The sequence below is a fragment of the Balaenoptera acutorostrata genome, chromosome 8 (assembly GCF_949987535.1).
Source record: "Balaenoptera acutorostrata chromosome 8, mBalAcu1.1, whole genome shotgun sequence".
NCBI classification, from domain to species: domain Eukaryota; kingdom Metazoa; phylum Chordata; class Mammalia; order Artiodactyla; family Balaenopteridae; genus Balaenoptera; species Balaenoptera acutorostrata.
The window spans coordinates 32819359-32837978 of record NC_080071.1 but is presented as its reverse complement, the minus strand read 5'-3'; the positions used below and the strand labels follow the sequence as shown (position 1 = coordinate 32837978).

The window sequence follows — 18620 nt, the reverse complement described above, 5'->3', positions numbered from 1 at the left end:
CCTTTCTGCCTCTCTTTTTTGTTTTACCCGCCTTTCTTGCCCCTAGCGATTTTCCTGGAGGCCATAAATGAAAGTTGCTTTTGTAATCTTTGGCGCCCTAAGTCTGCATCGCTCATATTTCTGATTCCTTAGGAAGGTGATGTAATTCTGATACTGTTGGAAATTGTTTTGAAGACAGATTCAAAGATGATTTGCCTTCAGTGGCGGCACTGGTGCTTTTTATGCTGGCATGGATGGCCTCAAAGCTCTTGTCAGATACTTAGAAAATGGGCAGTGATAAAAACCACTACTATCTCTTCTTACCCTGTGTTTCTGATTGGCATCCAGGATGGTGGTAGAGTGCCTTTTCTGCCTTTTCTCTAACAGTAGGATGGCACAGGGATCTGCAGTCTCCAGAGAGCATGTAGAGATCCTGGGTGTTCTTACATTGGTCTCAAAGGAGGAAGGTCAGAGACTATATTATTTTTCCTTTCACATATCAGCTAGATTGGGTAGTCTTATTGCTGAGGGTTAGGAATAGAGAAATAAAATGAAGATTTTAAATCTATCTTTTTCCTGTAAATTAGGGTAAAAACAACACCTGGGAAAATAAAACTCAAAGAAGTCATAAATAATTTTTAGAATTTCATAGAAATAGATTTATGAAGATTATTTAAGAGGGATTCAAGTTAATATCCCTAGTTACATCCATTGTAATTCTGACCTTTACTGTCCTTGGGATCTGGTACAAGTTTCTGTGGGCCTCACTTTCTCCTTTAGTAAAATTAGTACCTGCAGATATTTCTAAGAATCCTTTAAGTTCTTGCATTCTGTAAAAGTTATGTGAATCAATAGATTTTTTTCTTTTTCAAAAATTTTAATGTATCTTCCTTTTTCTTTGTAGCATTAAAAGCTATGTAAGGAATATAGGCTAGGACCCAAGTAGAATAATATAAAAATATGCCTAAGTTATTATAGCAAACAAAGTAATAAACTTTCTGCAGTTTTCAGTCTAGAAACAGGTTTTTTTCAGTTAACGTATTTTAGATTTATGAGACATTCTAAGGCAGCCATATAGACTTCAATTTTAGTGACTGACTTGTTTTTTAAAATTCTCTAAGCCACAGAATTACATTAGTGCTAACCATAACTGTTTCCATGTCACTTCCAGAAGACATTTTTGATTCTCTTATTTTTTCTATACTACCAAACTAGGAATACATGATTATTTACATTTTGTATGTAGAGTGTTCCTCTATAGGAATTTACCTGAAACTTAGATAAAAAATAGGAAGGAAGCCATGTTTTGTAGTTATCTCAGTCTATGAAAGTTGTTATGAAAACACATGTGCATGATGGAGAATCTGTGAGTTCAGAAATAGAAGTTATGAGAGAGGCAGAGGTTAAGAACTTGGGGACTGATTATGTAACATCTTTCCTTTCTCAGTTTCCTCATTTATTAAGAAGAGACAGTAGTATCCATCTCATAGGGTTATTGTGATAATTACATGAGATAATGCACTTACACCTACTAAGCATGCAATAAATGTTAACTGCTATTATAGTTGTTGTTATTGTTGTTAAATATGAGAAAGCTATCTGAGCAAACTCAAAGTTGGGATCAAATATAGACATGACACGACTCCTTCATCCACCCTCATCCACTTTCCTTAGGTGGAAGGGGATGGGAAGTGAGGAAGAATTATATCTTTGTATTTTCTCCTTTATTGCCTGAAATGTTTTGCTTTAAAAATTTTTGTGCCGGCTGAAATTCTACGTTGTATTTTTTTAAAATTATGACTGATGTATATCGTATAGAAAAAAAATTTCCACCCCATACCATACACAAAAGTCCGTTCCAGTTGGGATGTTCTAAACTTGAGAGCTTAGAGAAGATAACATAGGAGATTATATTCATAATCAAGAGATAAGCAAAGATTTCACAAACAGGGCACAAAATACCTGTCATAAAGAAAATGATTAATAACTTGAACTTCATTAAATTTAAGAACCTTTGTTCATTAAAACATGTCACTGAAAGGGTGAAAAGACAGGCTACACAAAAGGAAAAGATAGAGGATATCCAAATGGGGAAGGGAAGAGGAGGGGAGGAGAGGGGAGGGAAGGGGAGGAGAGGGGAGGGGAGGGGAGGGGAGGGGAGGTTAGTTCAGCATCATTAGTAAACAGAAAAAAATACACATTAAAACTACAATTAGATGCTGTTTTATACTGTCCAGATTGGCCAATATTATACTCTGACAATGGCAAGTGTGGTTTAGGAGGTGGAGGAATGGGAACTGTCAGAAACTTCTGGCATCACAACTTTGGAAACTATTTGGGAGTATCAACTACAATTGAAGAGACATATATCCTGTGACCTGACAGTTCCTCTCCCAGGTGTAGTCCCTAACAGGAATAAGTATATATGTTGATTAAAAGGAACATGCAACAATGTATATAGCAGCATTATTTGCAATAAGTGTCCATAGTAGAATGGGTAAATATGTTGTGGTATAGAGATGACCAATGAGAAAAATGGAAATTTTCAATTGGGTAAAATGGGTTAAATAAAAGGAGGTGGGTTGCAGAGAGAAGAGGATGTGACATTTTTGAAGCATGAAGTGCTTTGGAGGTTAAAGACCAATTCTATCTAGCCCAGTGTGAGAATGGGTAGGCAACTTCTTTTTTTTTCTTTACTGTATACCACGTAATTGCTTTTTCAACTATATGGGGTGAGTTATCTATGACGGACCTGCTTGGGCATATAAATACTTTTTTTTTTTTTAAAGTTTTGTTTCTATGGGAAGTTATATTCAAGCTACAGACCACTCACACAAAGAACTTTTGGAATATAAGCTGGCTTGGGTTCTATCAGAACATTATTAGAATGATTTTTCTCTGTTTTCTATATAGCATTTCTTAGACAATAGGAGTTTGTCTCTTTGTGTGTTTTGCATTCCAATGGACCTTCTTGAGAACTTTGGTTTCATGAGTAAAGAGAAAGCATTACAATCCACTTACTAATTCTTTTTTTTTTTTTTAGAACTTTTAACCTCTGTCATCTGCAATAGTTTTACCATAAATGGAAGTCTGTTCTCAAAAAGGAGGAGATTGGGTTTCTATACTAGTTTTATTTATGTATTTATTAGCCATTTACCTCATTTAAAGTATTAGAATTAAAGACTTATTACAGTCTCTAACACAATTTAACCTCACCTCTCCCTGAGAAAAAAGTATATATCGTCACAGCCTTGGGTTTTAATCTTGTTTTATGAGGCCAAGAGTATGGAATTCAAATTCAGGCGTATTAAATTCATAGATGTGATCTGCAGACGAAAGAATTTTATTTTCCCTAAGCTTATTTTGCTGTTACAGTCACACATTTTAGTTGGTGTAAAGTCTAGCCTTCCCCTCTCCCGCTACAACGCATGCTCAGTATAAAAGACTTCAGCGGTTCCTTCCTCTTCTTCTGTCTGTCAATAGTGTGCCATTGGGAAGAGGCAGTTCTCTTCATTGGGCTGGCATACTCCATGAAGCGGCTTGCTTTGGGCAGGGTGCTTGACTTGTTAACTGACATGACCTTGCCTTATCTAATTCTCATTTATAGGATAAGGTACATTTAACAACAAAGTAAAAGAACTTTCTCCTCTCTCAATGAGCTCTTGAGCCATTTCCTCATTTCCTATCATACACATACGCTTAGGGAGCAGGTGTAAAATCATTTAAGATTTTCAACTATTATTTTGCTTTGAAAAACACTTAATTAATCTTGTTAAATATCACCGTCATGATCATAATCATAACCTTAAGGAAAAGAGTGCCTTTTCCTTTGGCCCATTTGCTCACGGTAGGTGATCTTCTTAGTACTGAGATTTTCTTTCAGCCTAAATGCTAAAAAATTCAGTACACAGTCATTAATAAAGATGACAGCTACAGTAGCATTCTACTTATGAATATTCATGAAATGAAATCCATAGCATTAATTATATTAATTTACATACCTGAATATAAGTGAACCGTAAGTTATAGTGATAGCTAAGCCTAAAAAAAAACCCCTTAGTAACCGTATATTGTATGTTTTTAAAAAAATAGAATGCAGTTTAATAAGGGCAGAGGTGACATTTTCAAAAGGCATTTGGGTATTTATAGTTAGAGATGTTTTTAGCTAAGAATTAAAGACAGTATAATCCTACAGTTTTCATAGGATTTTGTAGGGCTTATAAACATTCTTTAAAGGAAGAGCATATAAAGAAAATATATGTGCTTGAACACAGGAGAAAGCTTTTATATGAATAAGGGAATTAGTGGTTACTTGATTCTTTCTTTAATTGAGGTATAGGTGATTTTTACAATATTACATTAATTTCAGGTGTATAACAGTGATTCAGTATTTTTATAGATTATACTCCATTTAATGTTATTATAAAATAATGACTATATTTCCCTGTGCTGTACAATATATCCTTGTTGCTTATTTATTTTATACATAGTAGCTTGTGTCTCTTAATCACTTACTCTCCCTTTGTTTTTAGTTTTTTAAAAAATTTCATTGATGTGTAGTTGATTTACAACGTTGCATTTAATTTCTGCTGTACTGCAAAGTGACTGTTATACATATATATATTCTTTTTCATATTCTTTTCCATTATGGTTTATCACAGGATATTGAATATAGTTCCTTGTGCTATACACTAGGAACTTGTTGTTTATCCTTTTTTTTTTTTTAAATAAAAACAATTCCACAGCATTTATTGTCATCTGGTAATAACATAAAGGTGAGCAAAACAATATGAATAAATGCTTTAGAATTACACTTCTAACAAAGGACACCTAAACAAACTGCATTGCCTTCTCAACAATTTCTCACTTCATTGATCATTTCTAGTTGGAGACACTTTGGAGCAGAATAATGTTATCTCCTTTTAGCATGATCCGACCCAGTTGTTTTCTTGACTTTGTTTTAGAGTAAATCTCTTCTGCATCATCTAATACGAGGTTCATATACTCATCAAAACCAGTGATACAGCCCTGTATCCACATATTCACTTGCTCATAAAGCCACACCTGAATCCGAGATATATTTTGCAAGTATCTGAAGATGAGATTGATGGGCTGCACCATCACCTTTTGCACCTTCTGGCCCTGGCCCCGGTACGCCATGGTGGAAGCTCACAAAGACCACACTATCCCACACACTCTATCCATCTGATATATAATAGTTTACATCCACTAATCCTAAACTCCCAATTGTCCTCCCTCCCCACCCCCTGGCCCCCTTGGCAACCACAAGTCTGTTCTCTATATCTGTGAGTCTGTTTTTGTTTTGTAGATAATGTTCATTTGTGTCGGGTGTTTTTTGTTTGTTTTTTGTTTTGTTTTGTTTTTGCTGTGCCGCACAGTGTGCAGAATCTTATTTTCCTGACCAGGGATCAAACCTGTGCCCCCTGCAGTGGAAGCATGGAGTCTTAACCACTGGACCACCAGGGAAGGCCCTGTGTCGTATTTTAGATTCCACATATCAGTGATATCATATGGCCCATACCCTTATCTTGCCCCTCCCCAATACTTGATTCATATTTGGGACCATAGCTCTTTTTAGTCAGTGAGTTTTAAATTTAACATATTCTTTTGAAAGGAGTCATGGTTGAAAATAATTCATAATCTATGAGAATGGATTTATTTTCACCCAGTTTTGTGACTGAGAAACTTCGATTTCGGAAAAGAAGTTTTATGTGTGCATTTTTAGAAGTTAAAAACATATATGCTATATAGGTAGTATAACAGCCACATTGGTTATAAAAGATTTTAAAATCTAAGCCAAAATGCCATAACTTGAATTTCTTTAAAATATGTGATGTTGAACATTATCTTTACCTCAGAGATACAGATTGCGTTTCTTTTCAACTGGATTGTCTTTGAAACAGAGAATCAGAATTAACTCATTACCCTCATTGTGTTCAATCAATATTTGAAAAACTAACTGAAGCATATTCAGTTAATATAATATTTTAAAGTGATACCGAGAAGGGTTTTGCATTAATAAATGCAAAATAAAATTTAAAAAAATCATTTTATTTCATCTCATTCTTTTATAATTTCTATTTTTGTATGTTTAGATGTATATTATATGTAATTTGATAATATATATTAATTTTTATGTATATAATTAGTACAGTAAAGCATGCATATAATTTATAAATGAAATCATATATTGGAGTTAAGTGCTTACAATCTTTGCCTGGCAGGAGTGTTCAATTATAATGGAGAATGCAGTGGAGTGACAAGGGCCGTTGCTCTGCTTATTCCCTATTTCACAGTGAGACCTTTGGCAAGTCGCCTGTCCTGTCCATAGTGTGGCCATCTTACCTTTGTATGTATAGTGGACTGACTGGCAAGATAGTACAGTGCGGTCTCACTGTGGGTAGAAATTGCTGAGAGTAAGCACCCTTCTATGGTCTCACAAGGGAATTTATTTACAAAAGATTGAAAAACACTGGACCCCTGAGGGCTTCATCAGGGCAACAGTCCTGAGTGCTTGGTAAAGTACTTTCACCTTTTGGGGAACAACAAATCTCTAAACAGTCTAAAGTTAGTATTATTATCATAGTAATAAATGGAACAGAAAATATCTTTTTGGATGGCATATTTTTTGCTGCTCTGTGAATGAGTCAAAATTAGGCTTATACTCAAGGTTTTGTTAAAATATTCTACTCTTTCCCTTATTAGATTTCAAATAAAATATCAATATTAAATTGTTAATTGCTCACTTTTGTTACAGCATGTAAATCAAGCGTAATGGATGGCCATGCAGTTGCTTGGGCTAACTTGCTAGGAAAAAATGTATTCCCAACAAAATCATGATTATGTCTTTGTGCAGTTTTTCACCTTTTTTATGATGGTTTCTTCCATGTATTAAATTCAGTTTTGGATGTAATAGATGTATGCTTTCACCTAATTTCATTATAATAAAGTTGGTATATTGGGACAGTTGACATTTATAAAATATGTAGTGATTTTGTTTGAAGTAATGGTGTTTGACTAATTGCCAGATTTTCCAAGGGTTTCTTATTGACTTTTCATCAAACATTACTTATTTTCCTTCACTATAGAATATATTGAACCACAACACTATGACAAGCATAATGAGCTTTTAAAGATCTCTGCCTACAGAGATCACAATCAAACGTTAAATATTTAGATATCAGATGCTTTTGTTCAAACAGAAATGATGCTTACTGTGGTGCAAAATTTACAAAACAGGAAGACAGATAAAACCTTTCTATAGGCTGCTTCCCAAATTGTTTATAAATATCTGGTTTTGCCGTATTTAGCTTCCTTAATTGAACTTTGAAGAGATGGTACAAATGAAAGCAAATGAGAGTAGACTAGCTTACTTTTTTCTTTCCTTTAGATTTTAGGCATGGAGTCCCTCTCCATTAAATTATTCTAAATTATTCTAGTGAGAGTATCTAAACATTTTTATTATGCTGTGTTTTGAAAGCTCATTCAAGTTGCTATTTTTCAAGTTTTCTTATGATAAAGCAGTATTTTATTCCTTCATTTCAGACTGTTTATACACATAACTGTTATTTTCATAATGAAAATATTAAAGAACAAGACTGACACACTAATATAGACAAATTATTTCAAGTCCTTTATGCTAGGAATACCAATGAAATAACATTCTGAACCACAATAGGTTTTTCCCATTTGCTTTATTTTCAACATAGATTTTATGTTAGAACTACAAATGTGGCTAGGACAGTGGTTCTCAACCTAACTACACAGCAGAATGATTTGAAGCCTTTTAAAAATTTATAAACCCCAGGCCTCGGGGATATATATTTTAAGGTCCCTCAGGTGTTCTTTGCATAGGCAGAGTTGAGGAATACCTAGGTCTAGGAGAGCGAATGCTCGGTAGCATAGGTGAGAAGTACTATACTTATCTATTGATAACCTCAGTGGTTGAGCTTCAAAGCCACAAATAAAGGGGCAAAGGCTCTGAACCCTTGAAATAGCAGCTATTAAAGGTTTTCACTTTAGCCCAAAAGAGAAGTCCTTGACCTTGTTTTACATATAATCCTAACAATTCTAGTTATGTGGTTTCTCCAGCCCTGATAGATGAGAAGCGGCAAAATCAAACTAGGAGGCTGTTGGTAAAAGAAGTAATAGTTGTCAAGCGTGGGAAGATAGCACAAACAGCTGCGTTAGATCTCGATGCAGAAATTGATGGACATATGAATATGTTGACCTTCAGTCATTAGAGGTGGAAAATTATGATCAATATTATCTGATTTAGGAATCGCGATAGTTTTTATACATTTTAGAAAGATTTTAAAATTTTAAGTTGGTTAAAGAAGGGGGAAATGATTTTAAACCTGAAATATTTACTTACCTGAAAGATTCACTTCTGTAGAATGATAGTGTATTCCCCAGTAGTAGCAGATAAATGAGGCATTAATAGGCTCGTGCAAATGGGGGGAAAAAGCTACTGTGTCTATTTGGCCAGATATGGTTTTTAAATGCTAATAATAGAAGTATCTATTTCAAAATCTTACCACAGCCAAATTATAGCTTTTTTCCTTCGCCGTACGCTTTTCCAAAATTTTTTACATGTTTTCTTCTTCCCCACAGCAATCTCACGGTTTAGGCAGGCCTATCTGGCTCCAGATTGCCGAGTCTGCTTACAGATTCACTCTGGGCTCAGTTGCTGGAGGTGAGTGACATGTCTATGTGCTGTTTCAAGCTTGCGTTCATGTAATATTATCTCACTAGACCGGGACAGATCAGCAAAGGTTCAGTTCATTGTTCCCAAGGGTCACGACTGCAGGGCTTTCTGAAGTATTCTTTATTTTTACCTACAATCAGAGGACTTGTCATAGCACGGCCATGGCCCCTCTGGCTCCAGTCTGTCTTCAAGACAAAACCTCTGTAATCATGTGAAAGTCTTGGATGCGTGCTGCACTCCCCTTAATTATACTGGTTAAAGCCAGTACGAAGAAATGGAGAATAAGACTGTGTTTCTGGTGTTAGGAGTGAGGGCAGGTAAGAGATCAAGATTTGGGGTACAAATCCCAGAACCTTATGAAATAAAACAACCTCTTAAAGTGATTCGCCTTTGCTTTTCTGCTTGTTTCCCCCCCCCCCCCCCCCACCTCATCTTTTACTGGCTGAAGAATATCTAGACTTGAAGGTTATTTGTTAAAATGAACCTCTCTTCCCTGCTTCTGGGCAAAATTTGAGAGGCTTTTTTTGCTTAAATCTCTCCATAGAAAATGTATAAAGTCTGAAGTTGCTTTATTGAGAAGAACCTAGTAGTGTGATTAAAATACTTATGATTTTTCAAAAGAAGCCTAAACTGTTGAAACTATTATTTTTTCTTTTCAATCTCAGTTTTAGAAGTTGCAAAGCATGTTTTGGTTTTCAAGTTGAAAAATATAATACTCTAATTCATGTTATAAATTTTTCAGTCCCTGAGAAATTCTAAAGCCTGGGCTTTTTTTTTTTTTTTATAAACCGAATGCTGTAAGTAGGGGGAGGGTCATGTTGAGATTTGGTTCCAATATTATAGTTGTAACTAAGGTTAATTTACCAAAATGCCGTAGTAAACTAAATTTTAAAATTGCAGCCACCTATGTGTAGATATATAGTTATTTTAAGAGGTAACTGGTATAATATATAGGCATTTCATGGAAAATATAAAGAAATATGTTATATATAAGAGTTTAATGTTGTTAAAGGAAATTGAGTGTTGATTATCTAATGTCGGTGATGACTTGAAAGTCCATCACAGTTGCTCTCCGAAGCAGCTGTATTTATGGATCCCAGTGGTTGCTAGCCTGTGATCCTTCAGCTGTGTATGGAAGAAGGGAAAATTACGTAAAATCTCTTCTGTGAGGGTATATACTGTGTTCTGTTTTCTAGTCCTTTGATTTGAGCTTTGTTGTCCTTACAGATTCTACGTTTAATTGTGCTCTCTTTTAAGCCTAACAATTGTTTCGTTTGTAGCTGTGGGAGCCACCGCGGTGTACCCTATAGACCTGGTGAAGACCCGCATGCAGAATCAGCGTGGCACCGGCTCTGTTGTCGGGGAGCTGATGTACAAAAACAGCTTTGACTGTTTTAAGAAAGTCTTGCGTTACGAGGGCTTCTTTGGACTCTACCGGGGTGAGCAAGCAGATCTCAGCTGCTGAAGTTAGTGAGTGTATCTCACCAGCAGCAGGTTTCAGACTCACTGATTGTGAAAATCAGGGCGCAGCCTTTTCAGTCAGACTAGGGCTGTTTCTCTCTTTGTATTTCCTCCTTGCTCATTTCCCTTTTTACATTCTTGCTGGTAACTAGCAATATTAGTCTGCAGACAAGGTCTGTATTTCTTCTTCCTGCAATCTAAAGCCTGCGTTTTCCCCAGCATGGGTCTATGGTGGTCACCATGCGCTTACAAACTAAGGCACATGTCTGCAGGTGGAGTACGAGGATGACAGCTAAGAAATAGCTTCTTTTCTCAAAGAATTAGAGAGGAGAAATGTGTCTCTCCTCTGTGAAATAGAAACCAGGCTGCCACTTGAAGGTGAGTTTACACTCTGTTTGTTTCAACTGAAAGAGATATTGCATGTTTTTGTCTCTTCCAAGGAGACCATTCGTAAGTCTTTTCCAGTGAGTCATCTGAAGGTAAAAAAAAAAAAAAGAAAGAAAAGAAAACCTTTTTGCTCCAAGTCTCATTCTTGCTCCTTTTCTCCCTGTAGTTCAGAGGCACTGAGTGGAAGCAGAGAGATTTTCTTTTGCAGGGAATGTTACCACCAACTCGAAGCTGAGCACACTGCTGTCGGCATCAGAGGCAGCAAGCCCCGTGCAGAATTCTCCCCACCCCCATCGACTTTGTAGGAACTTGTTCTCTTGGGAGAGGGAGACTTTCATGTACATGTTTTCACATTAGAATTTAGGGTTTCCTTTGGGAGGGAGATTAATTTTTTAATCCCTTTGGGCGCCACTTGGAATTCTTTGAAAAACTCTCTACATGCTCAATTCCAGGGCATTTATGTAATTTACTGTACTTGTTTGTTTGCACACACAGTCCCATTAATCCTGAGCTCATTCTGAGCTCTGCTGAACTGTTTGGCTTAGAACCTCTTCCTCGGAAAGAAAAGCTGGGCCTGAGCAAAGCTTTATGCTCATGGCCAGGAGGAAAAACACTTCTGATTGGCATTATGTGCAGATACTCAAGTGAAAATGTAGTTCTAATATACTTATACTTGAAGGAGAGGGTCGTGAGGATGTTCATTTTTGGCATTGTGTATAGAACAAGAGAAAAGAGTTGTTCTGGAATCAAACTAGGCTCAATACCCTGCTCCTGAGAAAGAATGTGATGAATTTTATTCAGATATGCAGAACTCTAGCCTGTCTAAATTCTAGCTGTACGACATTTACTCCATGGGAAGAGGTGTGCATTGTTAGAATGCAGATCTGTGCATGTGAGTGCTTGTTTTAGACTTCTATTAAACACTGCATATCTAGATTTTATTTAATAGGGAATCTGAGGGTTAAGTGGTGCTACGGTGGGTTTCTTCTTTGACATCTCCAATCTTTCTTTGTTGAGTAAGAATCTTTCTTCCTCCTTGGTATACTTTAAAAGAGAAGGAACTTAGATATACACCGCACAGTTTAGCCTTCTCAATGGATGGATGCTTACAGAAGATTTCATTTGGGAGAGATGTCATGTTAATTAAATGGGTCCAATATAGCAAGTTGGGGGTGGAGGGTGTGGAGGGATCATTAGCTTGATTCAGAATGTGAGCTGGTAAAATCAGTCCTTTAAGTGAGAGATTGTAGGAGTCCTGTATCTGAACACTGTGATTGTTGAGATTGTCATATATTGCTTAGAAGTGGTCCATTATTTTGTCAGATGATTGACAAAATTGTTGACAGATTAGCCTAAATTTCTTTATAGGCAACAATGATAAAATGACATAAATCAGCACTTTATTAAAATTCCGTGAGCCTTATTGAGGCAAGTAGTAAAACAAATACACATGCTGACACGGTTGTATGGGAGTCAGATTAAAAGTAATAGAGCCTGATAATCATGAGAGTTAGAAAGTTAAGACTGCCATCTGCTGATTTATTCTTTTAAATCAGTTTGCTACCCATTAAAGGTGTGTGCAGATTTGTGTTTGTCACTGATAATTCAGTTTGACTGACAGTAGGCTGTATGTACGATTACTTGCTGGCTCTCAACTTGTAGAAAATCACTCAGCAGTATCCTCAAAGTAGGCTTAAGATCAGCAGCGAGCATGCAAACACATACATAACTTCCCCTTGGCTGGGTGATTTAAAGGATATAGTATGTTTATTGTTAGCATCTTTAAAAGATGTATGCAAAAAATGTATTTTAACGATTTGGATAATCTGTGTGCTTTAGAAAGTTGAGCCCTATGAATAGCTACAGATGTTGAGTTGTTTATATATTTTTTCTTTTGCAGCCAGCCTGGAAAATTTAACTTTCTAAGAATAATGATTTCCTTTGTTTTAGGAGAATTCTTTTGAAATGTCTTAAGTTTGACATATATTAGCAAATAGGCTAACAATGGGCTGTTTTTGCTTGTAGAAGATACCCATTAAATGTTACTTAAAACTGCATTTTTCTTTGCAGTTTTGGCTTTCTTTTAAATAAATGAAAGAATTTTAAATACTGAATTCTGGGTTTCTGTAAAGAGAAAATGATGGGAGTTGGTTTTCCGTAATAGCCAAGCCACTGTATGCTATTACGCAGGTAGCATCATTTGTGGCAAAATCTGGGTCTACTTAACAGGAAACTTTGCAGAGCTTTTCCAAGCATACAGCATTGGCTTCTCTAAAGCGTCTATGTACGTTAGTACGTTGTTGGTTGTAAAGGGAGGGAATCTGGTTTCATTGCTATCGGCAGTGTTCTGGGAGTAGACAAGATCCATGGGTTCCATTCCTTCCTCATACTTTTTGGGAGGTGTTAGATAACCAGGCTTTAAAGGAGGCATGCTTAAGAAAAGGATTTATAGCCTCAAGAAGTATAACATTGTTTTGAAATGAATAATTATTATATACATATGCATAGTTTTTAGGATAAGCCACTTTTCCCATTTTAATAAAAACCCTAAAATGTTTGATGGGTAAATAATATGGGGAAAACCACCTTGTTGGGCTTGTGTATTCACGTCTAGTACATCTATACCGCTAACAATTCTCTCTGTTTACCTAGGTCTGATACCACAACTTATAGGGGTTGCTCCAGAAAAGGCCATTAAACTGACTGTAAGTTTCTTTCTCATTGAATTTTTGTCATCTGTTTAGATTATCATTAAGCCAAAAATGAAAACTGATGCTGGTAAGACTAGCACACTATTAAGGCACTTGTAAAATTTTAAACTTATTTGTAGTCATTTGCTAATTTTAAATTTTACATGAGACAAATATTTTGCTGATTTGGGAAAACCAGTAATGTACCACTAAAGGTAATGATTGGGAATTCTGGTTAACTGATGTTGTCTTTCTAATTAGGTCAATGATTTTGTCCGGGACAAATTTACCAGCAGAGACGGCTCCATTCCACTTTTAGCAGAAGTCCTTGCTGGAGGTTGTGTAAGTATTAATACTGATGATTTCTCATGGCAAATATGTTCCTTAGGATTTTTGCACACTGGATATACTATCTGAGTGACATGCCTCCTGAACTCAAGGGACTCTAAGCAGATTTTCTCAGTGATCATAAGGAATGATTTTTTAAATTTCATTGCATAATCTCACTGGTTTTGAGGCAGAAAAGAGGTAGTATTTTTGTAGACGTAGTATTCTTAGAAGCTCCTAAAGCATTACCTTTTACACTTTTTAGAGTTCTAATTCTGTTTCTTTTTAAATACCACAGAAAACAGAGTAGTGGGTAGAGTTACCCTATATTTATATTGACTGGAACTTTAAAATAAGTGTGAGGTGACTGATTAATTGGGCCCTTGTTTTTTAGGTGTAGGATTGAGTAAGCCACTGTGGTATAATTATAATTTTCCTCCTTTTAGGGACCAGAGCAAACAACCATAACTATGTTGAAGCTATTGACAATTCTGAACTCAGAGATTCTGTCTTTAAAGTGTGAGCATGACATTGGATTTAGACCAATTCTCAAATCTAAGTTTGCAGCTCAACTCATCTTATGTGTGGTGTTCCTTTCACATTTGGTAGTACATGATTTTTTTAAAGATTTATTTAGTCCATTTTGTCCCTGAAACCCTTAATGACTTCCAGTTGACTTAGCTGACAGTCTTGGCTAAACCCTTCTCAGTTGCTTGTGGAACCTGAGGTGATGAGGTCAGTGACCTTTGCAGCTTTTAATTCAGAGAAGATTCCCTGAGGGTCAGAGAGAGAGGGTGCTCTGGATTCTCCTTCATGATATTTGTCAGCCTGGCACATACCTGGGTCCTCATCTTTCTGCAACCAAAGTTCTTATGGAAGAGGTAGCTTGGCACACTCCCTTTGTGTGTGTGTGCATGCGCGTGCACGTGTGTACTTATGTGCATTTGCCGCTATACCTGCACACATGTCCAAGTGCATTCTCAGGGAGAAAACTCATGTCTTTGGCTAACTTTTTTCATGGAGGACAAATAATGGACATAGACTAAGACCTTTGCTTAGTTCTTACTGTTGTTTCTCCTCTTCCTTTTTTTTTTTTTTAATAAATTTATTTATTTATTTATCTTTTTATTTTTGTCTGCGTTGGGTCTTCGTTGCTACACACGGGCTTTCTCTAGTTGTGGCGAGTGGGGGCTACCCTTCATTGCGGTGCACGGGCTTCTCATTGCGGAGCACAGGCTCTCAGCATGTAGGCTTCAGTAGTTGCAGCATACGGGCTCAGTAGTTGTGGCGCACGGGCTTAGTTGCTCCGCAGCATGTGGGATCTTCCCGGACCAGGGCTTGAACCCGTGTCCCCTGCATTGGCAGGTGGATTCTTAACCACTGCGCCACCAGGGAAGTCCCTCTCCTCTTCCTTTACCCCAATTAGATGCTGTAAGTGTTTCTCTTCTAATGAAAGAACCATTGCATATCATAAATATTCTTTATCTCAGTGGTTTTAGTTTTAATTTGGTTAAGAAATTTCCTAACTCAGCTTTGCCGCAACACGTGTGTACATTTGTCAGAAATCTTACAAGTCATGCTCTCTGTGTTCCATGTAGCTAATTATTTGTTTCCATTTGTAATATCCAGAGGTTTTTGCTCATGAACCTGACTTGTTCCCTTGTCTGACATGTGACCTAAGTGGTTAAATTATAATCAGGTATTTGGTTCCTTTGTTCTTCCTAGGTATTGACCCTGTTTCTAGGTTTGAACTTTGGGAATTTCTCTTGAAGTCTGGGGTGCCTCGAGGGTTGTGCTGACAGTCTAAATCTCTTCCTTAAGCATGACTCATTTCTGGACGCTTTGATGGATTGTCTAGCTGGAAATTGACAGCGTGAAAAACAGGTTGGGCTCTAGGAGGATAATTAGGTTGTATGCAGTTCTTCACCACAAACACTTTCTGCTTCCCTCTTTCCTCTACATCTCTTCATTTCAGGGAGGAAAGAAAATGTGTAATTATTGAGTTTCTACTGATGAATTCGATCACACTACAGTATAAATGATTGTTAAAGAACAATCTGCTACTTCTCCCAAAAGTCTACATATTTCAACAGAGAATAACCTTAAACAAAAAGGATGAGTCTCTACCGATAGAATATCAGGCACTGTGGGATATAGGAATACTCTTTTTGCTGAACGAAACATGGTAAGCAGCCACCAGATAAACACTAGGAAGAGTGGCTGCCCGTGAGGCTGATCAGGAGAACCCAACCCTCAGGATCCTGGGTACGGGTGGTGATAGAATGTGGAGTGTCCTGTGGGTGTTTGGCTGAATGCTGTCAGTGCCACCAGGTGAGAGGAGTACAGCTGTTCTTCCAAACATCACTCAATTTTAAAGATGTATTGGGTTGGCCAAAAAGTCCCTTCGATTTTTAAGTAAAAATAAAAGACATGTTTTTCATTTTCACCAAGAACTTTATTGAACAACGAATTCACCCTTTTGTTCCACTACCTTCTGCCGTTTTTCAGGCAACTTCATGATTCCATCTTCCCAAAACTTTTTATCTTTTTGAGCAAAGAACTGTTCCAGGTGCCTTTTACAGTCTTCCGGGGAATTGAAATTTTTTCCATTAAGAGAATTTTATAAAGACCTAAATAAATGGAAGTCTGAAGGTGCAATGTCTGTGAATACGGCGGATGAATCAGAACTTCCCAGCCAAGCTGTACCAGTTGGTGGTCCCAGCCTGATCATCAAAGAAACATATGGTCTTGTGTTATCCTGATGGAAGATTATGCTTTTTCTGTTGACTAATTCTAGATGTTTTTTGTCGAGTGCTGCTTTCAGTTGGTCTAATTGGGAGCAGTACATGTTGGAATTAATCATTTGGTTTTCCAGAAGGAGCTCATAATAGAGGACTCCCAATCCCACCATATACACAACATCACCTTCTTTGGATGAAGACTGTCCTTTGGTGTGACTGGTGGGTTCATTTTGCTTGCCCCACAATCTCTTCCATTCCACATTATTGTACAGTATCCACTTTTCATCACCCATCACAATTTGTTTTAAAAACGAACGTTTTCATTACGTTTAAGTAGAGAACTACATGCGGAAATACAGTCAAGAAGGTTTTTTTCGCTTAACTTACATGGAACCCAAACATCAAAGCGATTAACATAACCAAGCTGGTGCAAATGATTTTCAGCGCTTGATTTGGTTATTTTTAGTATGTCGGCTATCTCCCCCGTGGTATAACGTTGATTGTTCTCAGTGTCTCGATTTGATCACTATCCACTTCAACTGCTCTACCTGACCATGGAGCATCGTCCAGAGAGAAATCTCCAGCACGAAACTTTGAAAACCACTTTTGACACATTCAGTCAGTCACAGCACCTTCTTATACACTGCACAAATCTCTTTTTGCGTTTCGGTTACGTTTTTACCTTTCTTGAAATAATAAATAAAGCATAGTAGGCCGAAAATGTTGCTTTTTTTCTTCCATCTTCAATATTAAAATGCCTACACAAAAATTCACCAATTTTGATAAGTCTTTTTTTAAATGCATGCTGATAATGACAGCTGTCACATACAATCTAACAAAATTATTTTGAATGAAGTTAGAGGCAACTAAGTGCTACTGGAGCCATCTTACGGAGAAAACTGAACAAACCTTTTTGCCAACCCAATACCTAATGTGTTGACCTAATGCAGATTAATTGAGAAGAAATGGCTCAAACTGAGCAGTTAGTATTGACTTTATAGATTTTTTTTCCATAGCAGAAGAATCAGCTAGGACTGGGGTCTTGAGTTCCCTACATATGGGAGGGAAATTCTACTGCTCTGAAAATGACTGTGCCGTCCTTTAGGAAAAATGATGTACACTAACTAGATCATTGAGGTTACCAAGGAATGAAAATATCCAGTCCTTAAGCATTATGTGTTTTTTTGTTGTTTGTTTTATTTTGTGATCTGTTTTTAAAAGTATGCGATATTAGATATATGCAAAAGAGAACACATTATATAAACAAAAAGTTATAATAAAATGAGCATCCATGAGCCTACCACTCAACTTAACTACAATATTACTATTATCATTGATGCTGGTTTTTGCTTTTACTGTAGCTCTAATCTGCTAGAATGCTAATGAGCGGTAGGGACTTTTCTTACTGGGCTGAACATTTTATAGGCATTCTCTCATTATTATTCCCAATTGGAGTTGAAGAAAATAAAACCTGAGAGATATCTAGCACTTAGTGAATGGCAAAGTTGAGAGTCAAACCACTTTTGTCTCCAAATCTCTATTGACTCATATTTGGTATGTTTTCATTCATTCTTTCTTCCATTTATTCATTCTCATCCAACAAGCTGTCAAGGCTGAGAAGGATTTAGAGTTTCTTCCTGTGCAAGGAACTAGACTTAGGAAATGTTTATGTCTCATAGAAAAAGGGTAGTTCTGACCATTCTCACCAGATAAAACCTAATCTTAAATCTAATCATATTCCACTGTGGTAATTTGAGAGTAGAATTCCTTATCGTGATTTGCTTCATTTCTACATGTCACCAAAGAAAATACGTGCTTATGATTATAATTCATTGTAATAATAGCTACCGTTTCTTGAGCATCTTGCACTGGACTGAACACTTTATAGGCATTATCTCATTATTATTCCCAGCTAGAGTCGAAGAAACTAAAAGCTCAGTGAAATCAAGCACTTAGTAAATGGAAAAATTGAGATTCAAACCACTTCTGTCTCTAAATCTATATTCCTTCATACTTGGTTTATGTTTCCATTCGTTCAGTCTTTCATTCATTCTCTCATTCATCGAATGCTTGCTATGTTTCAGGAAAAAATTTTAAAATAACAGCTTTATTGAGATAGAGTTCACATATCATACAATTCCCCACACTTAAAGTGTACAATTCAGCAGTTTTGAGTATATTCACAGAGCTGTGCAACTATCACCATAGTCAATTTTAGAGCATTCTCATCCCCAAAAGAAACCTAGTACCCTTTAGCTATTGCCTTCCAATTTTCCCACCCTCTCCCCATCAAGTCTTAGGCTACTA

The 18620-nt window shown here is 36.6% G+C and overlaps 2 protein-coding genes across 4 annotated transcripts in view; one reads left to right on the top strand and one right to left on the bottom strand.

The window, feature by feature from the left end:
- Positions 1-18620, top strand: part of SLC25A12 (solute carrier family 25 member 12) — a 185385-nt gene that overhangs the window by 148707 nt on the left and 18058 nt on the right. For all 3 annotated transcript variants that reach the window (XM_057550811.1, XM_007183272.2, XM_057550810.1), the window contains 4 exons: positions 8614-8695; positions 9988-10146; positions 13208-13260; positions 13507-13587. In XM_057550811.1, coding sequence (XP_057406794.1) covers positions 8614-8695; positions 9988-10146; positions 13208-13260; positions 13507-13587 — 375 coding nt within the window. The remainder of the gene's footprint in view (positions 1-8613; positions 8696-9987; positions 10147-13207; positions 13261-13506; positions 13588-18620) is intronic.
- Positions 4861-5139, bottom strand: LOC103014013 (small nuclear ribonucleoprotein E-like). The gene has a single exon (XM_057550812.1). The coding sequence runs from the start codon at positions 5137-5139 to the stop codon at positions 4861-4863; it is 279 nt and encodes a 92-aa protein (XP_057406795.1).